This window comes from Mustela putorius, unplaced genomic scaffold (genome assembly GCF_011764305.1).
Source record: "Mustela putorius furo isolate JIRA1106 unplaced genomic scaffold, ASM1176430v1.1 tig00003845_pilon_pilon_pilon, whole genome shotgun sequence".
Lineage (NCBI taxonomy): Eukaryota > Metazoa > Chordata > Mammalia > Carnivora > Mustelidae > Mustela > Mustela putorius.
Window position 1 is genome coordinate 65557664 of NW_025421998.1, and position 22614 is coordinate 65580277.

Sequence of the window (22614 nt, forward strand, 5' to 3'; positions counted from 1 at the left end):
ATAGCACGCGCTTACTGATAAAAAGCGACAAAAGGAAAGGGGACCCTTTTCCTGTCTGCGCTCCGCGCATTTTCCCCGAGCGCCTCCACCGCGCCGCGCACTGTTCCTGGCGCCGGGTTGAGCGCCCGCGCCCCGCACGGAGCCCGCATCCTACCGTTACCTCGGCCTCCGGGCGGTGGGGGCCCCTCGTCGCCCCACACCCGCCGCCACCGGCTCGGAGGACGCTGGCCACCCCTGCCAGCCCAGGGGCCCGACCTTCTCAGCACTCACCCGTCACGCGAATGGACTCCAGCATCGTCCCGCCGAGGCCGCGGGCGGCTAGCTGGCTCCACGGGCACGGGGGACGAGGACCAGCGGGAACCGGACAGCCCGCCTCTAGCTTGTGGCCCGGGCCTCAGAGGTGGGTCGCGGCGGAAGGCTGCTCTCCGCGACTTGAGGCAGGATAACGCGGATAGGGACAGACGAAGAACGTTCGGACACGGCTGTGGAAAGCGCTCCCTCCAGCCCGCAGGTGCCGGAAGGTACACACAGCGGCTCTACAGTGGGCAGCTGCGTTGAGAACCCGCAGCCATGACGTTGCCGCGCCCCCGTTGCTAGGAAACGCTCCTCGCCGTTCGCGTGCGCCGCGCTTCGCTGAGCCTGCGCACCGCTTGGGGCGCTAGCGCGCTGGCGGCCGGAGTCGAAAGGAAATGAGAGAAGGAAGAGAAAACTACAACTCCCGGCGTGCACAGTACAGGCCCGTGCCTCAGGGGTCTGTGGGGGCTGGGCCCAGGGAGAGGTTTGGGGCTTCCGCCTCTGGAAACCCGCATTTTGTCGAATAATTTCTATAGACGTCTGTACCGTATTCAAGGATTTAACACTGCAGCAGCTTCACAAGAGAGTGTGTGACATGACAGCTCCCGCTGTGAATTGCAAAACCAATCTCCTCCACCCTTTGGTTAAAAGGTTAGGAAAACTAAAACAACTTTAGGTTGAAGGGCGTTGATAGCATCTTCATTATTTGAGGAAACTGGAATACATTTATCAATTGAGTATTACAGCTTAATAGCCTTAATACTAAAACACGAAATTTTATTTTTTTTTAAGATTTTATTTATTTGAGAGCGAGAGAGCGCATTGAGGAAGAATGAGAGGGAGAAGCCGGCTCCCCGGTGAGCAGAGAGCCCCAGGTAGGCTTCATCCAGAACTCTGGGATCATGATCTGAGCTGAAAAGAAAGCTAGCGCTTGGAGGACGGATCCACCCAGGCGCCACTAAAATACGCATTTTAATTTATGATTGTGCAACTGATACCGCTGGATGTTGTTTTCAGTTTGTTATTCCGTGAAAAATATATGGTATAGAGACTATACCATTCAACATATTTTTAGAGCCTGATGTGTGCAAGGTTCTAAGACAAGCCTGGAGGACATAAAGTAAATGAACTAAGTCTTCCGAGCTTACAGTTTAGGATGAGCTCATAAGATGGTGTTGGCACTGTCAAATGTCTTGGCACTGTCAAATTTTCTCTTTACCATTCCTCAAGGTTGAGACAGGACACAGAAATATGTTTTCAAACTCAGGAACAAAAGTTATGTTAACATAATCTAAGAATGACAGAAAACGTGTGAGGATTTGTAACTTTGCGATCAGTTTAGGAGGGAACAGTGGAAATTTAACTATCACAAATAGTAGATGACCTTACATCATATTTGGTCTCAAACTCCTGCGAATACTATCTTCAAAATATATCCAGAATCCAGCCACTTCTCATATCATCACTGCCAGCATTCTATTTCCAGCCACCATCTCTTGTTGGATTATAGCTATAGCCTAAATAATCTCCATATTTCCACCCTTGCCTTCTTAAATTTATTCTCAAAATTCAGTGGCCTGTGTGATCCTGTTGAAAAATCAGATGTCACTCTTCAGTGCAAAACACTTCAATGGCTTCCATTCTTACCTATGACATCCTTTATGACCTAGTCTCCTGTCATCCCTTTGATGTCATGTCTCCCCGCTCTCTGCCCTGGTCTCTTCCAAACACATTGGTCTCCTTGATATTTCTGAACAATGTCAAGCACTGTTTCACCTCAAGGCCTTAGTAACTTAGGATTCCAGCAACCTGGAATGCTCTTCCCCCAGACAGCTAAAGGACTAGCACCTTCACCTCTTTCAGGACTTGATCCAAACATCACTTCTCAGGGAGGCCTTTCCTGGCCATTCAATTTAAAATTCTACTTCTTTCTCAGATCTCCTACCCTACTTCTCTGTTTCATTTTTTCACTTAGTACTGAACACTAATTTAATCAAATATTTTACTGATTTATCTTGTCTCCAGCCTTCAAATAAAACTTCCATAAGTGAAGTGATTTTTGCTTGTTCACTGCTGTATCCCAACATCTATAATAGTGCCTGGCACATAGTTTATTTATCAGAGAGAGAGAGAGGGAGAGAGAGCAAGCACAGGCAGACAGAATGGCAGGCAGAGACAGAGGGAGAAGCAGGCTCCCAGCCCAGCAAGGAGCCCGATGTGGGACTCGAACCCAGGATGCTGGGATCATGACCTGAGCCGAAGGCAGCTGCTCAACGAACTGAGCCACCCAGGCATCCCGTGCCTGGCACATAGTAGGTACTCAATAAATATTTGTAAATTAATGACTAAGTAGACAATAGAAAGTATGCATTTTCAATGATAACTCAAAGAAAATAGAATGATATAAAATGGATGTAAAGAAAGAATCTTCAGGTTAAGAGCGCTTGATAGTTTTGAGCAATGAATCTTTGCATTCATAAGGGCAGTTACTCCTGCAACATATGTCCTATGGAAAATAAAAGGCTATAGATGAATATATATCTATCTTCCTTATTTAACTAAAACTCTGAAACCTGCTTTCCAAGTTTGCTATAAAAATGCATCTATTACCACTCCAAATTTCTAATTTTTAAAGTCACTGCAATTTAAGAATTGTTAGTTCTCAAAAAAACTAAAAGATGTTTATAAGTCATATATTTAGCATTTATATAAAGAATTTACTTTGAATGTTTTTACTGAAGCATACTTAATCATACTGTCCATTTTCATTATATTCTGAAGAAAACAAAATATATGTACTTGCATATAAGGTATTGGGCTTAGTACTTTTAGAATACATTATAAAACATGATACTTATCCTCAAGAAACTTACTGACTAGTTAGGAAAGGGTTTATACACACATACACACACACTAAATTTAGAAAAGGATGTGCCCTAAATGTTTACCTCTCTCAACAGACCATTAAACTTAAGAATTCCAAAAATAAACAATTTGGCACCTCTGTAGTTAGATGCATCTAGAACATTATTTCATTCTTTACTTTTATAAAATTGTTTTTTTGGGGTGCTGGGTGGCTCAGTGGCTTGAGGCCTCTGCCTTCGGCTCAGGTCATGATCCTGGGATCGAGTCCCGCATCGGGCTCTCTGCTCAGCAGGGAGTCTGCTTCTCCCTCTCTCTCTGTGCCTGCCTCTCTGCCTACTTGTGATCTCTGTCTGTCAAATAAATAAAAATCTTTTAAAAAATTGTTTTTATGGTCACTCTACCAATATTTCCTTGTGGATAATTTTGATTTCTTTTTTTAAAGGAAAAAAAAAGAGATCATGACCTGAGCCGAAGGCAGAGGCTTTAACCCACTGAGCCACCCAGGTGCCCCTAATTTTGATTTCTAAATAATCTTTAGTGATAAGTGATATTAAAGGTGCATATCAATTTAATCAAAGCGTTTTGAAAAGATGCATATTCTTTGTGTATTATTAGGCATTGAAGTACTCTTGTTAACAAATTTGTGAATACAAAGAGTTTATCTAATTTCTTACAAAACTCGTACTGTTATCAGCTCCTTTTACCATTCCTGCCTATGCAATTATTCATCCTCATCAAGCTTTGTACATCTGCTTTGTTAATTATTGATTTGTGCTATGCCTGCTTAGTATTTCCATTGGGTACAGCATCTGCAGCTGTCCACTTGGCTGCTTTTGAGTCAGCATTGTTTTTACATATCCACCAGAACAATGAACAATTCCATCTTTCTGAGAAACTTTTCTTTATATCCGTTTCTATATAAACCATTAATATTGAGACAGAAGAATTGATTGATTATCAATTACTACTCCATTTTCATAAAACTGATTTTAATAATTTATATTTATCTTTAAGGATGCACTTCCCCTCTTTTTAAAGTTTTACTAAACTTAGGTTTTCCAACAGTAGCTAAGGATGCCATTATAGTTATTCTACTATGTTATATTTCATTTTACTTTCATAGTCATTTTTATGTACACTGCCAATATTATATTGCAGATCATTTTGATTACTGAATATCTTTAATGATTACTTCCATTCAATTTTACATATGAAAAATGATAGAAAAATGGGAATTTTGATAGAAATTCTTTTCTGTATGGTGGGATTTTTATGTTATGGAAAGAGCTTATATTTTTCTTATTTTATCAGTAACTTTTTTTGTTTAACTCCTATGTTAATCTGTATATTCCATGTACATGATGTACACTTTTCATGATCCATGGAGTTTCTGAAAGAAAGTCAAACATCTTTGTAATAAGAAGGGATCATTTTTGTTTTTGTTTTAGAAAACAGACCAACGACCTCCTTTTAAAAGACTTAAACACATTTGATCATTTACTATGAATGGGGGAGTTGTATAGTAAAGACTAAGAAAAAGGAAGAGAGAGATGGGGAAGACTTGAGAAGGCTGCTAATTAATAAGTATTGCTAATGGGGCACCTGGGTGGCTCAGCGGGTTAAAGCCTCTGCCTTCGGCCCAGGTCATGATCCCAGGGTCCTGGGACTGAGCCCTGCATCGGGCTCTCTGCTCAGTGCAGAGCCTGCTTCTCTCTCTCTCTCTCTGCCTGCCTCTCTGCCTACTTGTGTTCTCTGTCAAATAAATAAAATCTTTAAAAAAAAAAATAAGTATTGCTAATGTTAGTGGAAAGACAAATAATTACAGTATTTCATCTTCTATAGAAAAGGTTCATATTGTTTAGGGCCGATCAAATATACATTATCCTTGAAACTGAGAAAAAGTTTAATTTCTTAAGAAGTTATCTCAGTAACTAAAAGAAATTAGAACAATTAAAATAATATTCACTTAGGAGCACCTGGGTGGCTCAGTGGGTTAAAGCCTCTGCCTTCAGCCCAGGTCACGATCCCAGTGTCATGCAATCGAACTGCCCCACATTGGGCTCTCTGCTCAGCAGGGAGCTTGCTTCCTCCTCTCTCTCTGCCTGCCTCTCTGCCTGCTGATCTCTGTCTGCCATATAAATAAATAAATAAATCTTTAAAAAAAATAAAATAATATTCACTTAAATTTTACATAAGAATTTAAAAGTTTGGGGGGTTGAAGTTTCTAGAAAATATTTTTTACTTCCTGTTTATTGGAAGCAATTCTATGTCTTTGAAAATAAATGAGTTGAGGAAAATTCATCTGCAGCAGTCTGCTATTGTGTAAGAACAGAGGAACACCTCATTCTAACAAACATTAACAGAAACCTCAGGGCAAGCTGTGAACAATGTTTTTTGACTCATAAAAGGAAAAAAAATCCAACGAATAGTTGGTTTCTGTGGCTTTTGAAAAAAATTTCGAGTGACTTTTGAATGCTTTTAGGATGTCTGTATTGAAAGAATGGAATGTTTTCAGTATGTCTTTTTCAGGAGAATGAAAAGCATTAAGTGGGAGACAAATCAAAGAACACTATGTGAAACCTCCTCTGCCTTTTCACCTCAATGAAAACAGCACAAAAATCCTGAAAAACACTGATTTTTTTTTTTGATAGGTTGTTTGTTGTAAATGACTAGGGGAGGAAGGATATTTTTAATCAGATAAAAAAATTGCCTGCCTTTATTATATTTTGCAAAAATCATGATGTGTTTTAGTATACTTCTTCCACAGATTTGTTAAGTGCCTCTTTTATACAAAGCAAAAGATGATGAAGAAGATATGATACCTACCCTCAAAGAACTTCCTGATAGTGCATACACACATACGTAAACATGATGTATACATATCAACCAGTCTTTGAGTACATACATCAAGGATGCTGTGGTGAGAGTCCCAGTTCTCTTAGAACATATATTACAGCGGGAGAAACAAACAAGAATCAAGTTAACCAAAGTATAATTATAGATAGGTGCTATGAAGTATAGTAAATCAGGGAAGTAATGCTAGATGGTGACTTGTCCTAGGCTGGTCTGAAAAGGCCTCTTTGACAAAGAAACTTTTGAGCTGAGATCTGAAGAGTCAACCACAGTAAATTTGGCTGGGTGGGGGGTCGGGGGAGAGGGTTTGGGGAGACAAGCATTCTAGGTGGAGGGGATTGTAAATGCAAAAGCCCTGAGATGGCAATGATCCTGACATGATCCTGGAACTATATGAAGGTCAGCATGATTGCAGTCCAGTGAGCTGGGGGAAGTGGTAGGAGAAAAGACCTCAGAGGTAGGCAGGGACCAGCAAAAGGAATTTGGACTTTATTCAAAATGCAATCAGAAGCCACTGGTTGATTCTAAACAGGGCAGTGACATAATATGGCTAATTTGTTTTTAAAGATCCTCATTGACTGTTCTGAGGACAATGGGTAAGAGGGTGAGAATGGAAGTGGGGAAACCAGATAGGAGACTTCATAGTGGGCCAAGTGAGGGTGATAATGGCTTGGAGTGGAACAGGAGCTGAAAAGAAGCTAAGAAGTAGAAGACCCAGCATATACTTGGAGGAGATGATCAGTAGGTTGAGTATATGGGGAGGAGAAGAAGAAGGAATTGAACATGACTCCTGGGTTTTTGGCTTGAGCAACTGAGCGGATAGTAGTATTATGTATGGAAATGAAAAAGATGAGGGAAAAACATGTTGAGTGGGGAATTCTATTTTGGTTATGTTAAGTTTAATATGCCAGTTAGAAGTCCACGTCAGTATTTCAAATAGGTGGTTGGATATTAGAGTTCAGAGCTCAGGAAAGAGTTCATGTTAAAGAAATAAATCTGGGAGCCATCAGTATAAGGACAGTATTTTAAGTCAGTGGGACTAATGAAATCACCCAGGGGAGTGTGTATAGGTAGACAGAAGAGGTCAGGGTAGAATTTAGAGTTTTTAGTCATTTAGTAATGGAGCAGAGGAAAAGGAGCCAACAAAGTTCTTTTCTCAAATATACATATTTAATAATATGTATATATTATGTATATGTATATATAAATGTATTTTGTATATATAATAAGATGTATATGTATAAAATATACAATACACACACACACACACGCAGAGTAATATATACATAACTATACAACTATATGTGTGTATACATGTGTTTTTTTCTGACTTAAGATTAGCTGTCAGACATGATGCCCTTTTACCCCTAAATACTTTAGATTATGCACATATATATGTAAATATGTATATCTGTGTATGTGCATGTACAGAGAGAGGGAGAGAGGGAGAGAGGGAGAGAAAGAGAGAGAGAGAGAGGGAATGAGAAAAAACCAAATGTAATAAAATGTTAATATATTATGAATCTGGTTAAAAGCATCTTGGAATTCCACTTTTCTCTATGTGTATATATATAAAACTTTTGCAACTTTTCTATAAGTCTGAAATCATATCAAAATAAAGTAGTGCAAATTGAGTACTGAAGTGGAAAATGAACTAGGTGGCGAATCTTCCAAGACATAAGATTCAACCAGCCTCATATAGATATATCCAAAGGATCAAGGTGAGAAAGCCATGGATGTAGCAGAGCAGGGTATGTTCAGGAAATAGCAAATGATTGAGAGTTGTCTATTCTTGGAGTCACTTTCCTTGGCATTAAATGTTAAGCAAAATTAGTAGTAAACTCATTTGCTGAGAGTAAGAGAGTGGGATGGGAAACTGATAAGAGAATTTGATAGGGATTTAAACAGATAAGAATGAGAGGATTCTGAGCAACATGAAACATCCAGTTAGTTGGGATAAATTTGAAATGGAATTGGCTCAATGTTTAGCAAGCCAAGAAAAATAGAAAAAAATAGAAGGTTAGAAATTGGGAAGTTAAAAGCAGCAAGGTCTTGGGCCCAAGGAAAATGATATTGAAATGGTTTCTCTTGGGATTGGTTGGGTAGGAAACAGGTAAGACATAAAGGAGTTGGGCAGTGTTTGGGGAAGAGACCCGGAAAAGGCCAATAACAAGTTCTGAAAATCTTAGTCATAATCTTCTTGTTTCCTCATGTACTATTTTAAGGGGCTGAATTAGGTGTTCCTTACCCAGCTCTTAATTTTTTTTTTAAACTCCCTTTTCACAATAGATTGAATTACTTAGCATGTGGCCTCATAGAAAAGGGCATGGGCTATAACATTTTTAATTTGATGAAAAATTAGGAAAGGAGACAAACCATAAGAGACTTTTAATCTCACAAAACAAACTGAGAGTTGCCAGTGGGGAAGGGAGTATGGAGAGGGTGGTAGGGTTATGGACATTGGGGAGGGTATGTGCTATGGTGAGTGCTATGAAGTGGGTAAGCCTGATGATCCATAGACCTGTACCCCTGGGGCTAATAATACATTTTATGTTAATAAAAAAAAATTAGGAAATGAGAATATATTGAAGGTTAGGGTTGCAGGGCTTGCAGGGTTAGCAAGAGTAAGCAGCAGTGGAGAAGAGATAAGGATTTGAGATTACAATCAGGAGGCCAGTTTGGGAATTTGAAATTTTAGACATGGAGTCTTCCAAGTATCAATTAGCAACCAAGTATGGCCATACATGTGATGGCTGAGCAGAAGACAGGAGGACATCAGTCTAGTTGGAAGGTTTGAGGAATGATGAGGTCAGGGTTGAAGAGATGATTGTTTCCAAATGTTTTATCAGCAAACATTTCTCAATGGCCTGTTACATGTCAGACCTGAATGGTCTGAGAAAGACCAGGATGGTGCCTGACTTCGAAAAGCATGCAAGTAGAGAGTGAAGGTGGATGTCACAAATGCCAAAATTTGGGAGCATTAATGAGAGAGTAGAAGAGCCCCTGTCTAAAAGTAGTATGTGAAGAGAAATTTTTGAAGTGTTTGGAAGATAAAGAAGTTCACGACAGACATCAGTGGGGTACACTGAATCTTCTTCTGACATCTATTTTAAGAAGATTTTATTTTTGATATCCAATAGAGAGACTTTGATGTTTAAGAAACATAGGCTTCTGATACTCTGTAATATTTAAGAACTGCCTTTCTTTAATATGGATAATTTTAAACATCTAAAAATAGGCTCTGTGAATATAGCGTTAAAAAATCTAGGTATGAAAAGGTAAAGTTATCAATATATAAATTCTAGTGTGAAAAGTAAATAAAAGAATTGTTCCTCTTTATGAAAGGATTTGCTGTAGTCCTTTAATTATGAATTCTCTTAATACCCTTCCTCACCACTTGAGAAAGTAAAAAGGAGATTAAAACTGTATAAATTTTGAAAATAGTATGACTGTTGTTACATCGGGTTTTAAGAACAGTACAATATGTTCAGAAAGCACAAATTGTTTTCCTTCACTTTGGAATATGAAACGTTTTCATTGATTAAATTAGAAAAGAAAAATCTGATGCTAAGAAGCATTAAAATGTGATGCTAGGGACCATTAATAGCAAAGATAGTAATAAATAAAATAGCCTTTTCCATAACATGTATAAGACATTCTTTGATGGTTCTTATTTCTTCATTATAATAAATATATAAAAGAAGTGGCCTTTCAGCCAGATAACCTGAGGTAGAGAACTTGACTTTAATCCTTCTTGCCACTGCCTTGTTGTTAGACCTTGGACTTTTCTCTCCCTATAAAAATAAGAATATTGACATCATTATATTATTTTGTGAATGAAATGAGAATTAGTATGAATGTATTTTGAAAAATTAACTGTAAATACACAACATTTGGAGTGTCTTTATCTAGTAAATGCTTTCAAATTCTTGTGTTTTTAGTCCTCCATTAATTTTATCTGTGAAAGATTATTATTTCCTTTTTTGAAAAGTAAGGATCTCAGAAGCAGCAAATACTCATTAGTAAGTGTCACCTTTAATCTACATAGCCTTGATTCTATTCTTAAGTTAATGTAATAAACTGTGGTCTTTACCTAAATAACTTGAGAGGTTGTGATTTCCATATAAAAAACAGGGAAGACAGTTCTGATAACATCATTTAAGCCAAAGGGCACAGTCTAACTACTAATAATCATGTGATTTCAGCATACATTTCTTTGCAACAGTTAAAAAAGAACTTTTTTTTAAGAAAGCAATTCCAAGAGAAAAGCATGGTTGTCATTTTTCGGGCCTTTGGATGTAGCTTGAGGGCATATTTACATCATTATTGTGTCTTTGATGATCCAAATAAATTACTTAATTGAAATGTCAAAAGTATAATCTAGGATTTAAAGTCAGGCCCGATTTGATTCAAATTGTTAGGTGATGGTCTGATCACTTAGTCTCTTTGTATCTTGGTTTCCCCATCTCTAAAATAGGAATAATGCTTATTTTATACTCATTCATTCAACAAACATCTACTGAACTTATGTTCCCAGAAGGTGCTGAGTTACAGCTATAAATAAGATATGTTCCTGCCATTCAATAGCTTACACTCTAGTAGGAGGGACAGATAATAAACATAAATACTTAACAAAACTAATTCCACATAGGGACATCTGGCTGACTCAGTTGGTTGAGCATCTGCCTTAGGCTCAGGTCATGATCCTAAGGTACAGGGATCAAGTCCTACATGGGGCTCCTTGCTCAGTGGGGAGCCTGCTTCTCCTCCTGCCTGCCACTCACCCTGTTTTTGCTCTCCCTCCCTCTCTGACAAATAAATAAATTAAATCTTTAAAAAATAATAATAATTCCACATAAGTGGTAAATGGGATGAAAAGAATAAATCAGCATAATAGGATAGAAACTGATGGAGAGGGGGCAGAGAGGAAGGGAGTGGCTACCCAAAGAGGGAAGTCTTTGAGGAGGTAGTACATTCCATCTCACACTCAATTAATGAGGAACCAGACATGTATAGATCTAGAAGAGCATCTAGGAGGTAGAAAATTCTTGAAGGAAAAAGGAATTTGGAACTTTTTTTGCCCAGAAGAAAAGCCCATGAGGCCGGAGCCTTGTGAAAAAAAGGGAGAGTATTGTAGAGGAAAACGGAGTCTGAATCATTTAGGGCCCTGTAGGTATGAAAAAGAATTTGGATATTATTCTAATTGCAATGAAAGACATGAACTAGCTCTGAATAAAGAAATGACACTGCACAATTTACATTTTAAAAAGATCCTTCTCTGGGGCGCCTGGGTGGCTCAGTGGGTTAAGCCACTGCCTTCGGCTCAGGTCATGATCTCAGGGTCCTGGGATCGAGTCCCACATCGGGCTCTCTGCTCTGCAGGGAGCCTGCGCTCTCCTCTCCCTCTCTCTGCCTGCCTGTCTGCCTGCTTGTGATCTCTGTCTGTCAAATAAATAAATAAAATCTTTAAAAAAAAAATCCTTCTCTATAAATAAATTACTAAAACTAATAAGATAGTTGAGTAGGTTTGCAATAATCATTTATGTTCCTACATACCAGTGATGATTTAAAAACAAATAAAAAGATATGTAAAAGTAGCAACAACAAGAGTACAAAGGAATAAATCAGTTTAAAGATTTGTAGGGAAGCACATTATAAACATTTTTGGAAAATATTGAAATAGACTTAAATTAATGAAGATTAGCCACATTCACAAATGGAAAGGCTCAATATCACAAAGATGTCAACTCTCCAAATTATGTGATAAATTCAGTACAATTCCAAAAAAATCTCAAGAGGATGTTTTTTCTCTTTGTGGAGTTTGACAATCTAACTGTAAATTGGAAAAACAAGGAGCCAAATGAGCCAAGTCATTTCGCCAAGTCAATTTAATTTTTAACTTGCCTACCAGATATCAACACTTAAAATTAAGACAGTTTGATAATAGAAGTAGAATAGAAAAACGAACCACTTGAATAGAATAAAGAGCTCCAAAATAGACCTACAGTATGTACATAAAAAGTTGATATATCACAAAAGTGGCATTACAGGTTGGGGGGAAAGAATGGACAAGTAAGTGCTGTTAAGACATTTGGTTTCCAGGGACACCTGGGTGGCTCAGTGGGTTAAGCTACTGCCTTCGGCTCAGGTCATGATCTCAGGGTCCTGAGATCAAGCCCTACATTGGACTCTCTGCTCAGCAGGGAGCCTGTTTCCCGAACCCCCGCCCCTCACCGGCCTCTCTGCCTACTTGTGATCTATTTGTCAAATAAATAAATAGAATCTTAAAAAAAAAAAAGATATTTGGTTTCCAAATAAAAAAAAATCAAACCAGGTAATTTAAAGACAAAATGATGAAAACAATACTTTTTAGTAAAAATATGGGAGAACATCTTTACAACCTCAGAGTAGGGAAGGATTTCTTGAAACATAAAAAGCACAATCCCTAAAGAAAAATATACATATATCTAATTACATTTATATTAAACATTTCGGTACATCCAAGACATCCTAAGAGATAAACCTGAAACTAAGATCCTGAAAAGATAAACCATAATCTAAGAAAAGATAATTGCAAGCTGAAAAGTTATTTTTCCAGAAAATACTAAATAAACAACAAAAAGTCTATGAATCAATAAGAAAAAATGAAGTGCATGGAAAAATAGGCAAAGCATATAGAGTTGACATTCACAGAAAAGGAAAATTGGAAGACCAATAAACACATGAAATGATGCTCAAGTTCAGGAGTAAGAGAAGTACACCCAGACAGGAATGGCAAAATCTAAAAGGTCTCCATGTGCTAGGGAGGCACTGAAGTAGCTGGCAAGCTCATGCACTGCTGACTAAAGTAAAACTTGTGACAATCATTTTGAAGAGTAAATTTATTTTTAATATCTGGTAATAATATTGAAATATATTTATCAAAATAATTCCTAGGTACATTACTGTAGATAAAATTTTGCATGTGTATAAAGGAGACATAAAAATATTTATAGCATCACCTTATGCCCCAAAGATACAAACGTAGTGATCCGAAGGGGCACATGCACCCGAATGTTTATAGCAGCAATGTCCACAATAGCCAAACTATGGAAAGAACTTAGATGTCCATCAACAGATGAATGGATAAAGAAGATGTGGTATATATATACAATGGAATACTATGCAGCCATCAAAAGAAATGAAATCTTGCCATTTGCGACGACATGGATGGAACTAGAGGGTATTATGCTTAGCAAAATAAATCAATCAGAGAAAGACAACTATCATATGATTTCCCTGATATGAGGAAGTGGAGATGCAAGGTAGGAGGTTGGGGGGTAGGAAAAGAATAAATGAAACAAGATGGGATTGGGAGGGAGACAAACCATAAGAGACTCTTACTGTCACAAAACAAACTGAGGGTGACTGGGGGAGGCAGGTTGGGGGATGGTGGTGGGAGAGTATGAAATATGGTGAGTGCTATGAAGTGTGTAAACCTGGCAATTCATAGACCTGTACCCTTGGTGCTAATAATACATTATATGTTTATTAAAAATTTTAAAAAATATTTATAGCATCGTGGAATCTTTGGAATGAAATATTGTTAATGAGCTAAACATCCACGAACAGGATAATGGATACATAAATTGCAAGTATATTCATATAATATAATATAGCCCTGAAAATGAATGATATGCAACTATTAGTGTGGATGAATCTCATAAAAAGAATATGGAGCAAAAAAATAAACAATTGCAGAAAAATACATACAATAAAAAATTTTTATGTAGATCACGATATATTGTTAAGGATTCATATGTAGATGTAATGAAAGTACATAAATTTCATGGGAATGATAAGCATTAAAATCAGAATAGTTTTAACCCTCAGGAGGAAAAGGTGAATGGAATTAAGAGACTCACAGGAGACTTCAAGTATAAAATTATATATCTCTTTAAGCTAGGTGGTGGGTACATGGTTATGTTTTATTCATTACTTCTTTGTAAACCAGAAATATTTTATAACACAAAAGGAGAAAACTTATCTCCAGCTTATAGACTGAAGAATGAAGTACCAGGGGGTAAGAATGGAAAAAAAGGAGACATGGTAGGTGACAATGGCTGAAATTCAAATTTGAACAGCTGCAGGAGGCCGACTCTGATACTGATACTCTTTTAGAGGAAGAGTAGACGAGTATCTAGCACAGTTTCTGGCAGCTGGGAGGTGTTTAACATGTTGCAGCGACTGTTTTGGTGGTTGCTATCATCTTCACGGTGGTCATTATCAGTGTAGAGCACAAAGACATAAGGGGATTATGAAGCAAGATAAAGATTTGGAGTAGTTCTATTGTTCTATGTGCTTTATGTATCTCTTTTAGTCTTGACTAGAATCTGGTCATAAAGAATCTAAGGCTTGGGGTGCCTGGGTGGCTCAGTGGGTTAAGCCTCTGCTTTTGGCTCAGGTCATGATCTCAGGGTCCTGGAATCAAGCCCCTCTCAGCTGCTGAGCAGAGAGCCTGCTTCCCCCTCTCTCTCTGCCTGCCCTGCCTACCTGTGATCTCTCTCCCTCTGTGTCAAATAAATAAAATCTTAAAAAAAAAAAAAAATTTAAGGCTCACAGACGCCAAGGCAGGAAGGCACACAGACTACATAAATTTCTAATGACTTCTTTTCCAATATTATTTAAAACATTTTCTTTCTCCCCTCCAACACATATACTTTCCTGTCTAGCAAAAATGCAAACTTCTTTTCCTCATTGTTTCATAAGTAGCATATTTTAAGTATTAATAATTTGATACACCAAACACTTCAGTAGTGGCTAATTACAGAATACTTCTGGTTCTGTTTCAGTTTTTCATCTGATCCTCCTAATAACCCTGGCAGTTGGTTATTCTTGTTTTATAGATGAGTAAGCTAAAATCTAGAGAGGCTAAACCTTTAGTATGTTGCTAACTTGGTGACCATGAATTTCATGAAATTCTGTGACAAATACTTTATGATTAAATGGGCATTTTTCTAGGTAGAGGGTCAGCTTCAACTGTATTTTCAAAAGGTTTTAAAAATAGTGGGTTGAATGATTTGCCTAAGGTCACATGGTCCTTGGGAGTCAAAATCCCAAGCAATTTCTTCCTGCTCCACACTCAGAATTCTTTTTATTACAACCTATACCATTAAATTTCAAATTAGATTATTAGTGAAACACTTTTTTGTAATGTCTACTGACTGCTAGGATGGAAAGGTTATTAAATATACCAAAACATCTTACTTGGGAGAAATAGTTTTGGTTTGTTCAGCCGTTAGGCAGTAACTCCCTTCATCTACATGGTGTTACTTTTCAAGTGAACAAGTCAGGAACTGTTGTCTTTACAAGCCCTAATGCAGACTTGTTGAAGAAGAAATGATTGATACAGTAATTACATCACGTATTTTGCAATTCTGAGTAATCCGGAAAGAGCAATCATGAGACCCAGCTTGATCTCGTGGTGGAGAAGGGGACCATGAGCGGAGAATGGGGTTTTCCTTTCTCCTGGACAAGACTGACTTGTCTCAGGGTCTCCCCGCTCTCGGCTGTAAAAGCACATAGGTGGATGGCTTCCTAATCCTTCCAACTCTAACACTGTATAAATTTGGATGGGATTTAAGATAGAAAGGTAGCACAGGAGTTCTGTGTATGAAATTTTCAGTCTGTTCATATTAGCCTTACTTCCCAATGAGAAAGGGTCTCTAGCGCCCGAGGTGGGTCCTTAGCCTCAAATATCCGGGATCCCACTAGAGGAACCTCTCATGAGGGTCAAGCCCACAGCCCCCATTAGGGCGACGTAGCGGCGGGGGAAAGAAGGCCACCAGGCCAGTGGGATTTCAAACAGAAGGGCTGCTAATCCTATATTAAGTAAAGAGGGAAGGCGGGAAGGTTCCACAGGATCAGTTTAAACAGGGTGCCTGTGCGAACGTTGGGGTGGGGCTTCGGGTCCCGGAGGCGGCTGGAGCGCCCGCCGAGCCGCACCTCCGCCGCACCCCGGCTTCGGGAGCTGGGGTGTGACCGAGAGGAGGTCCGCTACCCTCAGAAACCCCCGCGGCCGGGCACCGCCACGTGACCGAGAGCCGGGGCGGACGGAGGCGTGTCCCGCTCCGCCCCGCGCGCAGGCGCGCTGTACAGGCGCTGAAATTCAAATTTGAACGGCCGCAGGAGGCCGACTCTGACACTGGAGGCTGAGGGGGTAGAGGAGAGGAGTTTGGGAGAGTCCTCCCCGCCCCGGCCTTCTGGTTTTCTCCAAGTGACACACTGAACCGAGACTCACTTTTCTTTTTCTGAATTTGAACCACCGTTTCCGTCGTCTCGCAACCGACAGGAGAAGCCCGGGGCGATGGACCCGTTTACCGAGGTGAGAAAACTTGCGGGGGTAGCTTGCCATCGCCACTGTGGGCTCCTACCCTAACCCTTCCCACCTTCCGCGACCTCTGGGCCCACCGGGCGGAGGGCGCGTGCGCGCGCGTGCGCAGCGTGTGTGTGCAGGGGTCCGCCTGGGGGAGCCGTAGGGAGAAGGGGGTGGGGGGAGGACGCCGCCGGCTCCGCGGCTGCTGTGGGTCTGCGGTTGACGTATTGCGGTCCTGCCGCTGAAGCCTCGGGAGGGTGGTTTTGAGCCTGTCCTAAAAGGCGGTAGCGAAAAGCCTGCTGTCAGCCCGGATTACTGTAAAGCCCCTCGGTCGTAGTTCCCTGTCCCCTCCGAGGGGGAGGTTGAGGCCTGAGGCCTGGCGGAACAGGTCCTGCTGGAAGTGAAAGCCGGGATAAGGTGTAGGGTGGAGTCCGGAGCTTGAATGACTCAGTGCAGTGTGCAGCTGCCGCCTGCAAATGGAATGTGATTTGCGGTGTTCAGGCAGCCGGCAGAATGCCCTGCATTTCAAGGATGCTGTTAACGAAATGACAGCAAAACGTTAAAATAAGCCAGTACCTGAAATCATTGCATCCGTTCCTATAGAGTCAATAGTTTCTTCAGGTCTGATTACTCAGTTAAATAGGGAAGAAGTTTCATCTCCGGGATTGACACTCGAATGGAAAGGAAACCGTGCTGGCCGAATATATACAAACAAAATTAAAAGCCGACAATTTTAAAAAAGCAGAGTAAAGAAATAGGAAGCCTCTTTGTGTGTGTTTATGGAGCATAACATTACAGCAATACTTGTCTTTTGTCCTTTGGAAATTGAATATGGATTAATTATGTCGTGTCAAATTATTTTTCTATTACTGGCCAGTCTTGTTGAGAATGTACATGGACATACTTGAGTTTTGTGTTGCCAGTTGTCTACTCCCTGTTCTTCCAGAACAGTTCCTGTTTCTGTAAGTTGTTGTGCAAGTTTCAAACTGTTACTTCTTGAGTTGTTGCAAAGTGGCCCTAAAAATGTCTCGATACTAGATTCAAAAACTTAAATGCTATGGAGAGTAGAAATACTTTTTTGGGGAGGTGTAGTTTATAATTCCATAAGTCTAAGATTGTAAAAGTTTCAGCAGTTATAGTTTACTTGGATTCAAACATAATATTTATTTTTGTTTCAAATTCTCATTTAGGGGAAAACATTAGTTAATCTTAAGGACTGACCGAGAATGCAGAACACATTTTGTATTAGCTTTAAAAAATAGGGCTGATCATGCAACATATATTTTTCACATGAAGTTAAAAAGGATATTTTATGTTACTAAGCTAGGATAGGATTCCTTAAAACATTAGCCCTATGTCCTGAATATTCTTTTTATTTTCCTAAGTAACAGACAGGAACAACACATTTTGAAACTTGGTTGAAAATTGTACTTCATTTTACTTGAAAATGTCATTCCGAAGCTAGTACAAATCTCCATTGAAAGAAACTTTTATTTGAAGAAAGCTTTCGCTTTATAGTGTGTTCAGAAACATGGATGGTTTACATTATAAAAAGATCAGTTGCAGTTGGAATAAACAGCTTTGACATCTTTTCCTTAATTGGTAATGAGTGAAAAATTTGAGTTGGTTCCAATGACTAGGTGCTTAATGATAGCATTCATAACATTTTTGCACAGGCAAGTGAACTGATACATATCTTTGTCTTAAAAGGACTTAAAATAAGTTAAAGTAGTTTTCTCAACTAGAGTTCTTTATCAGAACCACAGAAAATGATTTGAGAAACTATTTTGTTAATTTTCCCAAATGTGATTCATAATCATGCCATCCTGCAAGCATAGGAGAGATGTTAATTCATTACATTAATGTCAGAGCATAAGGGCTAATTCTTTTGGTGACTCAGGTTGAAAAAGCTACAGCCATCCTAGACTCTCTTCTCAAACAAGGCTGTTGTGCATTGATTGCTTCTCCACCCTGGTGTCACTGGTGTTGTATGGCACACTCTTCTCTCCCTGTCCCTTCTGCTTGATTTAACCTCCGGCTCTCACTTTGATATCCCTTCTTCAAAGGGCAAATCACCTTTCACAGCGCTCATCTCACTTGCATTTACCTGTTGAATATATTTCCTATGCGAATGTGAGTTTCATGAGTGCAGGCCTGTTCTTTCCTATTCAGAGAGATGTTTCCCTAACATCAAGCACATCCAATAACATTCTGTTGAAAAAATTTTTAAAAAGAGCCATTCAGTGCAAATTATTTTACAAACACATAATTATATACAACAGTAATTGTTAGAACATTTTAGCCATGTTCTTTCCTTTATTGTAGAAAATTTCAAATTCTCAAGTATAATAATAACTCCGCATGGACTCATCACCCTGCAACACATGGCCATATTATTTCACTGTGTTCCCCTCAAATCCCTCCTACTGGATCATTTGGAAGAAAATTGTAGAGATCATATAATTTCATACATAAATACTTCAGTATTTATCATTAAACACTAAACAGTTGAAAAAAATCATAGTGCTGTTATCACACCTAAAATTTAATAGCAATTCCTTAATATCATCAAATATTCGGTCAATGTTCACATTTTCTTAAGTGTCTCATTGTTTTGCATTTTGAATAAGACTCTAGACAAGGTCCACAGGGCAGTGTCTTTCTATATTCTTCTTGGACTAACCAGAAATAAGGAAGCCATCTTGATTCATGGACAAACAAGCAGTGAAGGCAGATGATTATTATTATGACCAGCTGATAACATTTAAAAAGTTACGGTGATATGAAGTTGTTTCTCCTGACAATAAATTCTTAAAAAGAGGGATGCCTGGGTGGCCCAGTTGGTTAAGTGGCTTCCTTTGGCTCAGGTCATGATCCCAGCGTCCTGGGATCGAGTCCTATATCGGGCTCCTTGCTCGGCAGGGAGCCTGCTTCTCACTCTGCCTCTGCCTGCCACTCTGCCTGCCTGTACTTGCTCTCTCCCTCTCTCTCTCTGGCAAATAAATAAATAAATAAAATCTTAAAAAAAAAAAACGTTCTTAAAAAGAACAATTGGATTTAGTCAAAAGACAGTTCAGATGTGGAGCCTAATGCAGGGTTTGAACTCATGACCTTGAACTGAAATCAAGAGTCTGATGTTTAATGACTGAGCCATTTCAAAGACAGTTTATAGCAAACTGATTAAGAGCCCAAACTCTGGAGCCTGATTTTTTAATCCAGCATTGCCATTTCTTTTTTTTTTTTTTTAATTTTTTAATTTTTTTTTTTAAGATTTCATTTATTTATTAGAGAGAGAGTCCGAGATTGACACTGCCATAGGGAACCCAGGGCCAGGTGTGCCAAGTCAGAGCTTTCTGTGTAGGATCCTTAAAAGAGAAAAGCCACAGTTAAAATATTCTGTAAAGCATCTTCTCTTGTGCAATCAATAAACATGCTGTTACTGTGTGGAATGGACTTTCTCTTATTTTTGAAAAGTAAGTGAAAATCTCTGTATTGACATGGGAAAGAATGCTGCTAGAGTATACTGAAAATAATAAGTTTATTTATGTTGAGTGTACTCTGTTTAAGAAGGTATGGGGGGGAAAAAAGAAGGTAGGGGAATCAGTAATACCTCCTAGAAAGATTTCTGTCAGAAATGATTTCAGGCGTGTGTGTGGCAGAAATTGCTTAGACTATAAGCTTCAGTTATTTTAGATTCATCCATGTGGAATGTCTTATTTCCCAGTTCCATTAGTTACTGCAGTTTTTTTATGCCTCTTTTATTTAAAGAAGGATCTGTAATGTTTGAAGGAATGTATCTTATAAATAAAGAACCCTTGAATTTCTGATGCATTATTATAGAGACTTAGACTTATTGAACTGTTGAGTTTATCTTCCTTAGATATATAATTTCTTTTAAATCGATCTTTAGTCCTTATTTTGTAGATAAGGGAACTTTGGCTTATCTCTCTCAAATTTCTTAAAGTTTTGAAATCTTTGAATCTAATGTAGACAATAGAGTACTTGTGTATGTTTGAGTGGCAAAGCCACATTCTTTTGTAACCAACCTCTTGCTCATAGTAACTGAAAATATACTGACTCACAGTATATATATATATGAATTTATGTAACAGTACCACTTTTGAGTTTGTTGAAGACTTTTATTTAAAGGGTGACCAACATTTGGTTCATGGATTAACTCTTTAAGTGAGATGGCATTAAGATTTAGCTTCACTTCTTTCAGTTAGGAAATCATTCCTAAGGGAGAGAGTTGTACCTTCCAAATTTAGCTCATATTTCTTTTGCATACTCAGAGGAATTTTAAAGAATAATTATTCTATATTAATTAAGGAAATTAAAAAGTTCAAATGGAAGTGTAGTTCCTTAGTCTTCACTAACACTGTATCTGTGTGTGGGGCAGCACATAAACTCCAGCCAATAATTTGCATGCCTCCTTTAGTTGTGTACTTTTGAAAGAAAAGGAATTGTTTTATAGGGTCTTGTGTTTGTTCTACCATGCATGGTTCAAATGGAAGCATTAGTTGATTCAGAGTAAGAACAGAGTAATCGTGAGTTTATGAAATGGTTAAGATATCAACTTAAAATTGTTTTATTATATATTCATATTGAGTTAAATAAAATATGGGATTTTTTTAGTTTTTTTTTTTTTTCATCTTAGGAAATGTCATGTTTTCAAAAGACTAAATATGTTATCTCTTGCTGTTTACCATTATACCAAATCTTAGTGGCTGTATTAGTTTCATTGTTAAAACAAATTACCACACGCTTAGTGGTTTAAAATCATAGATATTTATTACCTTCTGAAGGTCATAAGGCTGATGGATTTTACTGGGTTAAGATCAAGGTGTTGGCAAGATTGTGTTCTTTCTGAAGGCCCTGGAGGAGAATCTGTTTCCTCGCCCTTTGTAGCTTCTGGAGGCCACCTGCATTTTTTGGCATGTGGTCCCCTCCTGCATCTTCAAAGCCACAATCCCGTCACTCTAAGCTCTGCTTCTGTTGTCACATTTCTGACCTTCCTGACTCTTGTTTCATAAGGACAACTGTGATTACGTATTGCCCTCTCCATATAATTCAGAATAATCTTTCCATCTCAAGACTCTAAATCATATCAGCAAAGTCCCTTTTGCCAAATAAAGTAACACATTCACAGGTTGATGAGATTAGGAAATGAACAGCTTTGAGAGACTATTATTCTTGCCCCTGAAGTGCTTGAAACAACCACCGCGTTATTTCTCGTGATTCAGTGGCTCAGTAATTTGCGTTGGGCTCAGCGAGGCTCTGTTTCCAGTGGTGTCCCCCGGGGTCATGCTGGAGTCTGCAGGGATCTAGCAAATTATCTGGGACTGGATGGTCACAAGTCTGGTGGTTGATGCTAGCTCTCAGCTGGGCCAAGTGTCTCTAGCAGGCTTGACCTGGGCTGGTCTAAGAGAGTGAGAAGAGAAACTGCAAGACTTCTGATGCCTGGGTTTGGAAGTCACGCAATATCACTTCTGCCACATTATGTTGGTCAAGGTGAATCATAAGGCCAGCCCAACGCAAGGGTGTGGAAATAGATTCTACCTTTGGATGGAAGCAGAAAAAACTTCTGGCCATTTTAAATCTCATACAACCAACCTAACCATTTTATTTATATTACATCTGTGATAATTTTGACACTGGGGTGCTTATTTGGTGAATTTTGACCTAAATTACATAAGATTTCACATTTGGAATGTATTTAACTGTTATCTTATATGGTAATTGATGATTTTAGAAGATACCTTAAGTTTTGCAAATTTTTGACTAAACTTGTGTTTTAACGCTGCTGTATTACATATATAGAAACTGCTGGAACGAACCCGTGCCAGGCGAGAGAACCTCCAGAGAAAGATGGCCGAAAGGCCCACGGCAGCCGCAAGGTCCATGACTCACGCTAAGAGAGCCAGAGAGCCACTTTCGGAAGCAAGTAATCAACAACCCCTACCTGGTAGTGAAGGTAAAAGATTGTGGTGGTGGGGGGAATATAATTGGCATCTTTTAAAAGAGATAAGCCCCATTTTATTGTGCATGTAGAAAAATCCAGGTCTTTGGGAGACAAATGTAATAATAGCCTCTGGGAAAAGGTCAGCCTTCTAGTTCAGGCTGATTGTATTAGGCCTAGACCTACAAGACCAGAGCAGAGTATCCAATAAATATTTCAAACTAATTGGTCAAACATAATTTTCCTCAACCCAAAGTTACCCTTAAAACCCCCAAGGGGAGAAAAATAA

At 38.9% G+C, this 22614-nt stretch overlaps 2 protein-coding genes across 7 annotated transcripts in view; one reads left to right on the top strand and one right to left on the bottom strand.

Annotated features, from left to right (window-relative positions):
- The window catches only part of KIAA0895 (KIAA0895 ortholog), a 61572-nt gene extending 51772 nt beyond the window's left edge, over positions 1-9800 (bottom strand). Inside the window, exon 1 of one of the 4 annotated variants that reach the window (XM_004741966.3) lies at positions 9737-9800. Coding sequence is in view for 3 of the 4 variants with exons in the window: in XM_045062875.1 (XP_044918810.1) it covers positions 271-295 (25 nt within the window). In the remaining variant the exon portion in view is untranslated. Of the gene's footprint in view, positions 1-270; positions 614-9736 lie in introns of those variants that run through there. The other 3 variants (XM_045062875.1, XM_004741968.3, XM_004741969.3) reach the window with 3 other exon arrangements.
- Positions 9801-16154: 6354 nt separating this feature from the next.
- The window catches only part of ANLN (anillin actin binding protein), a 48746-nt gene continuing 42286 nt past the window's right edge, over positions 16155-22614 (top strand). For 2 of the 3 annotated variants that reach the window (XM_013051041.2, XM_004741971.3), the window contains exons 1-2: positions 16156-16375; positions 22187-22340. In XM_013051041.2, the coding sequence (XP_012906495.1) occupies positions 16358-16375; positions 22187-22340 (172 nt within the window). In that variant the 5' untranslated portion in view covers positions 16156-16357. Of the gene's footprint in view, positions 16376-22186; positions 22341-22614 lie in introns of all 3 variants that reach the window. The other variant, XM_013051042.2, reaches the window with a different exon arrangement.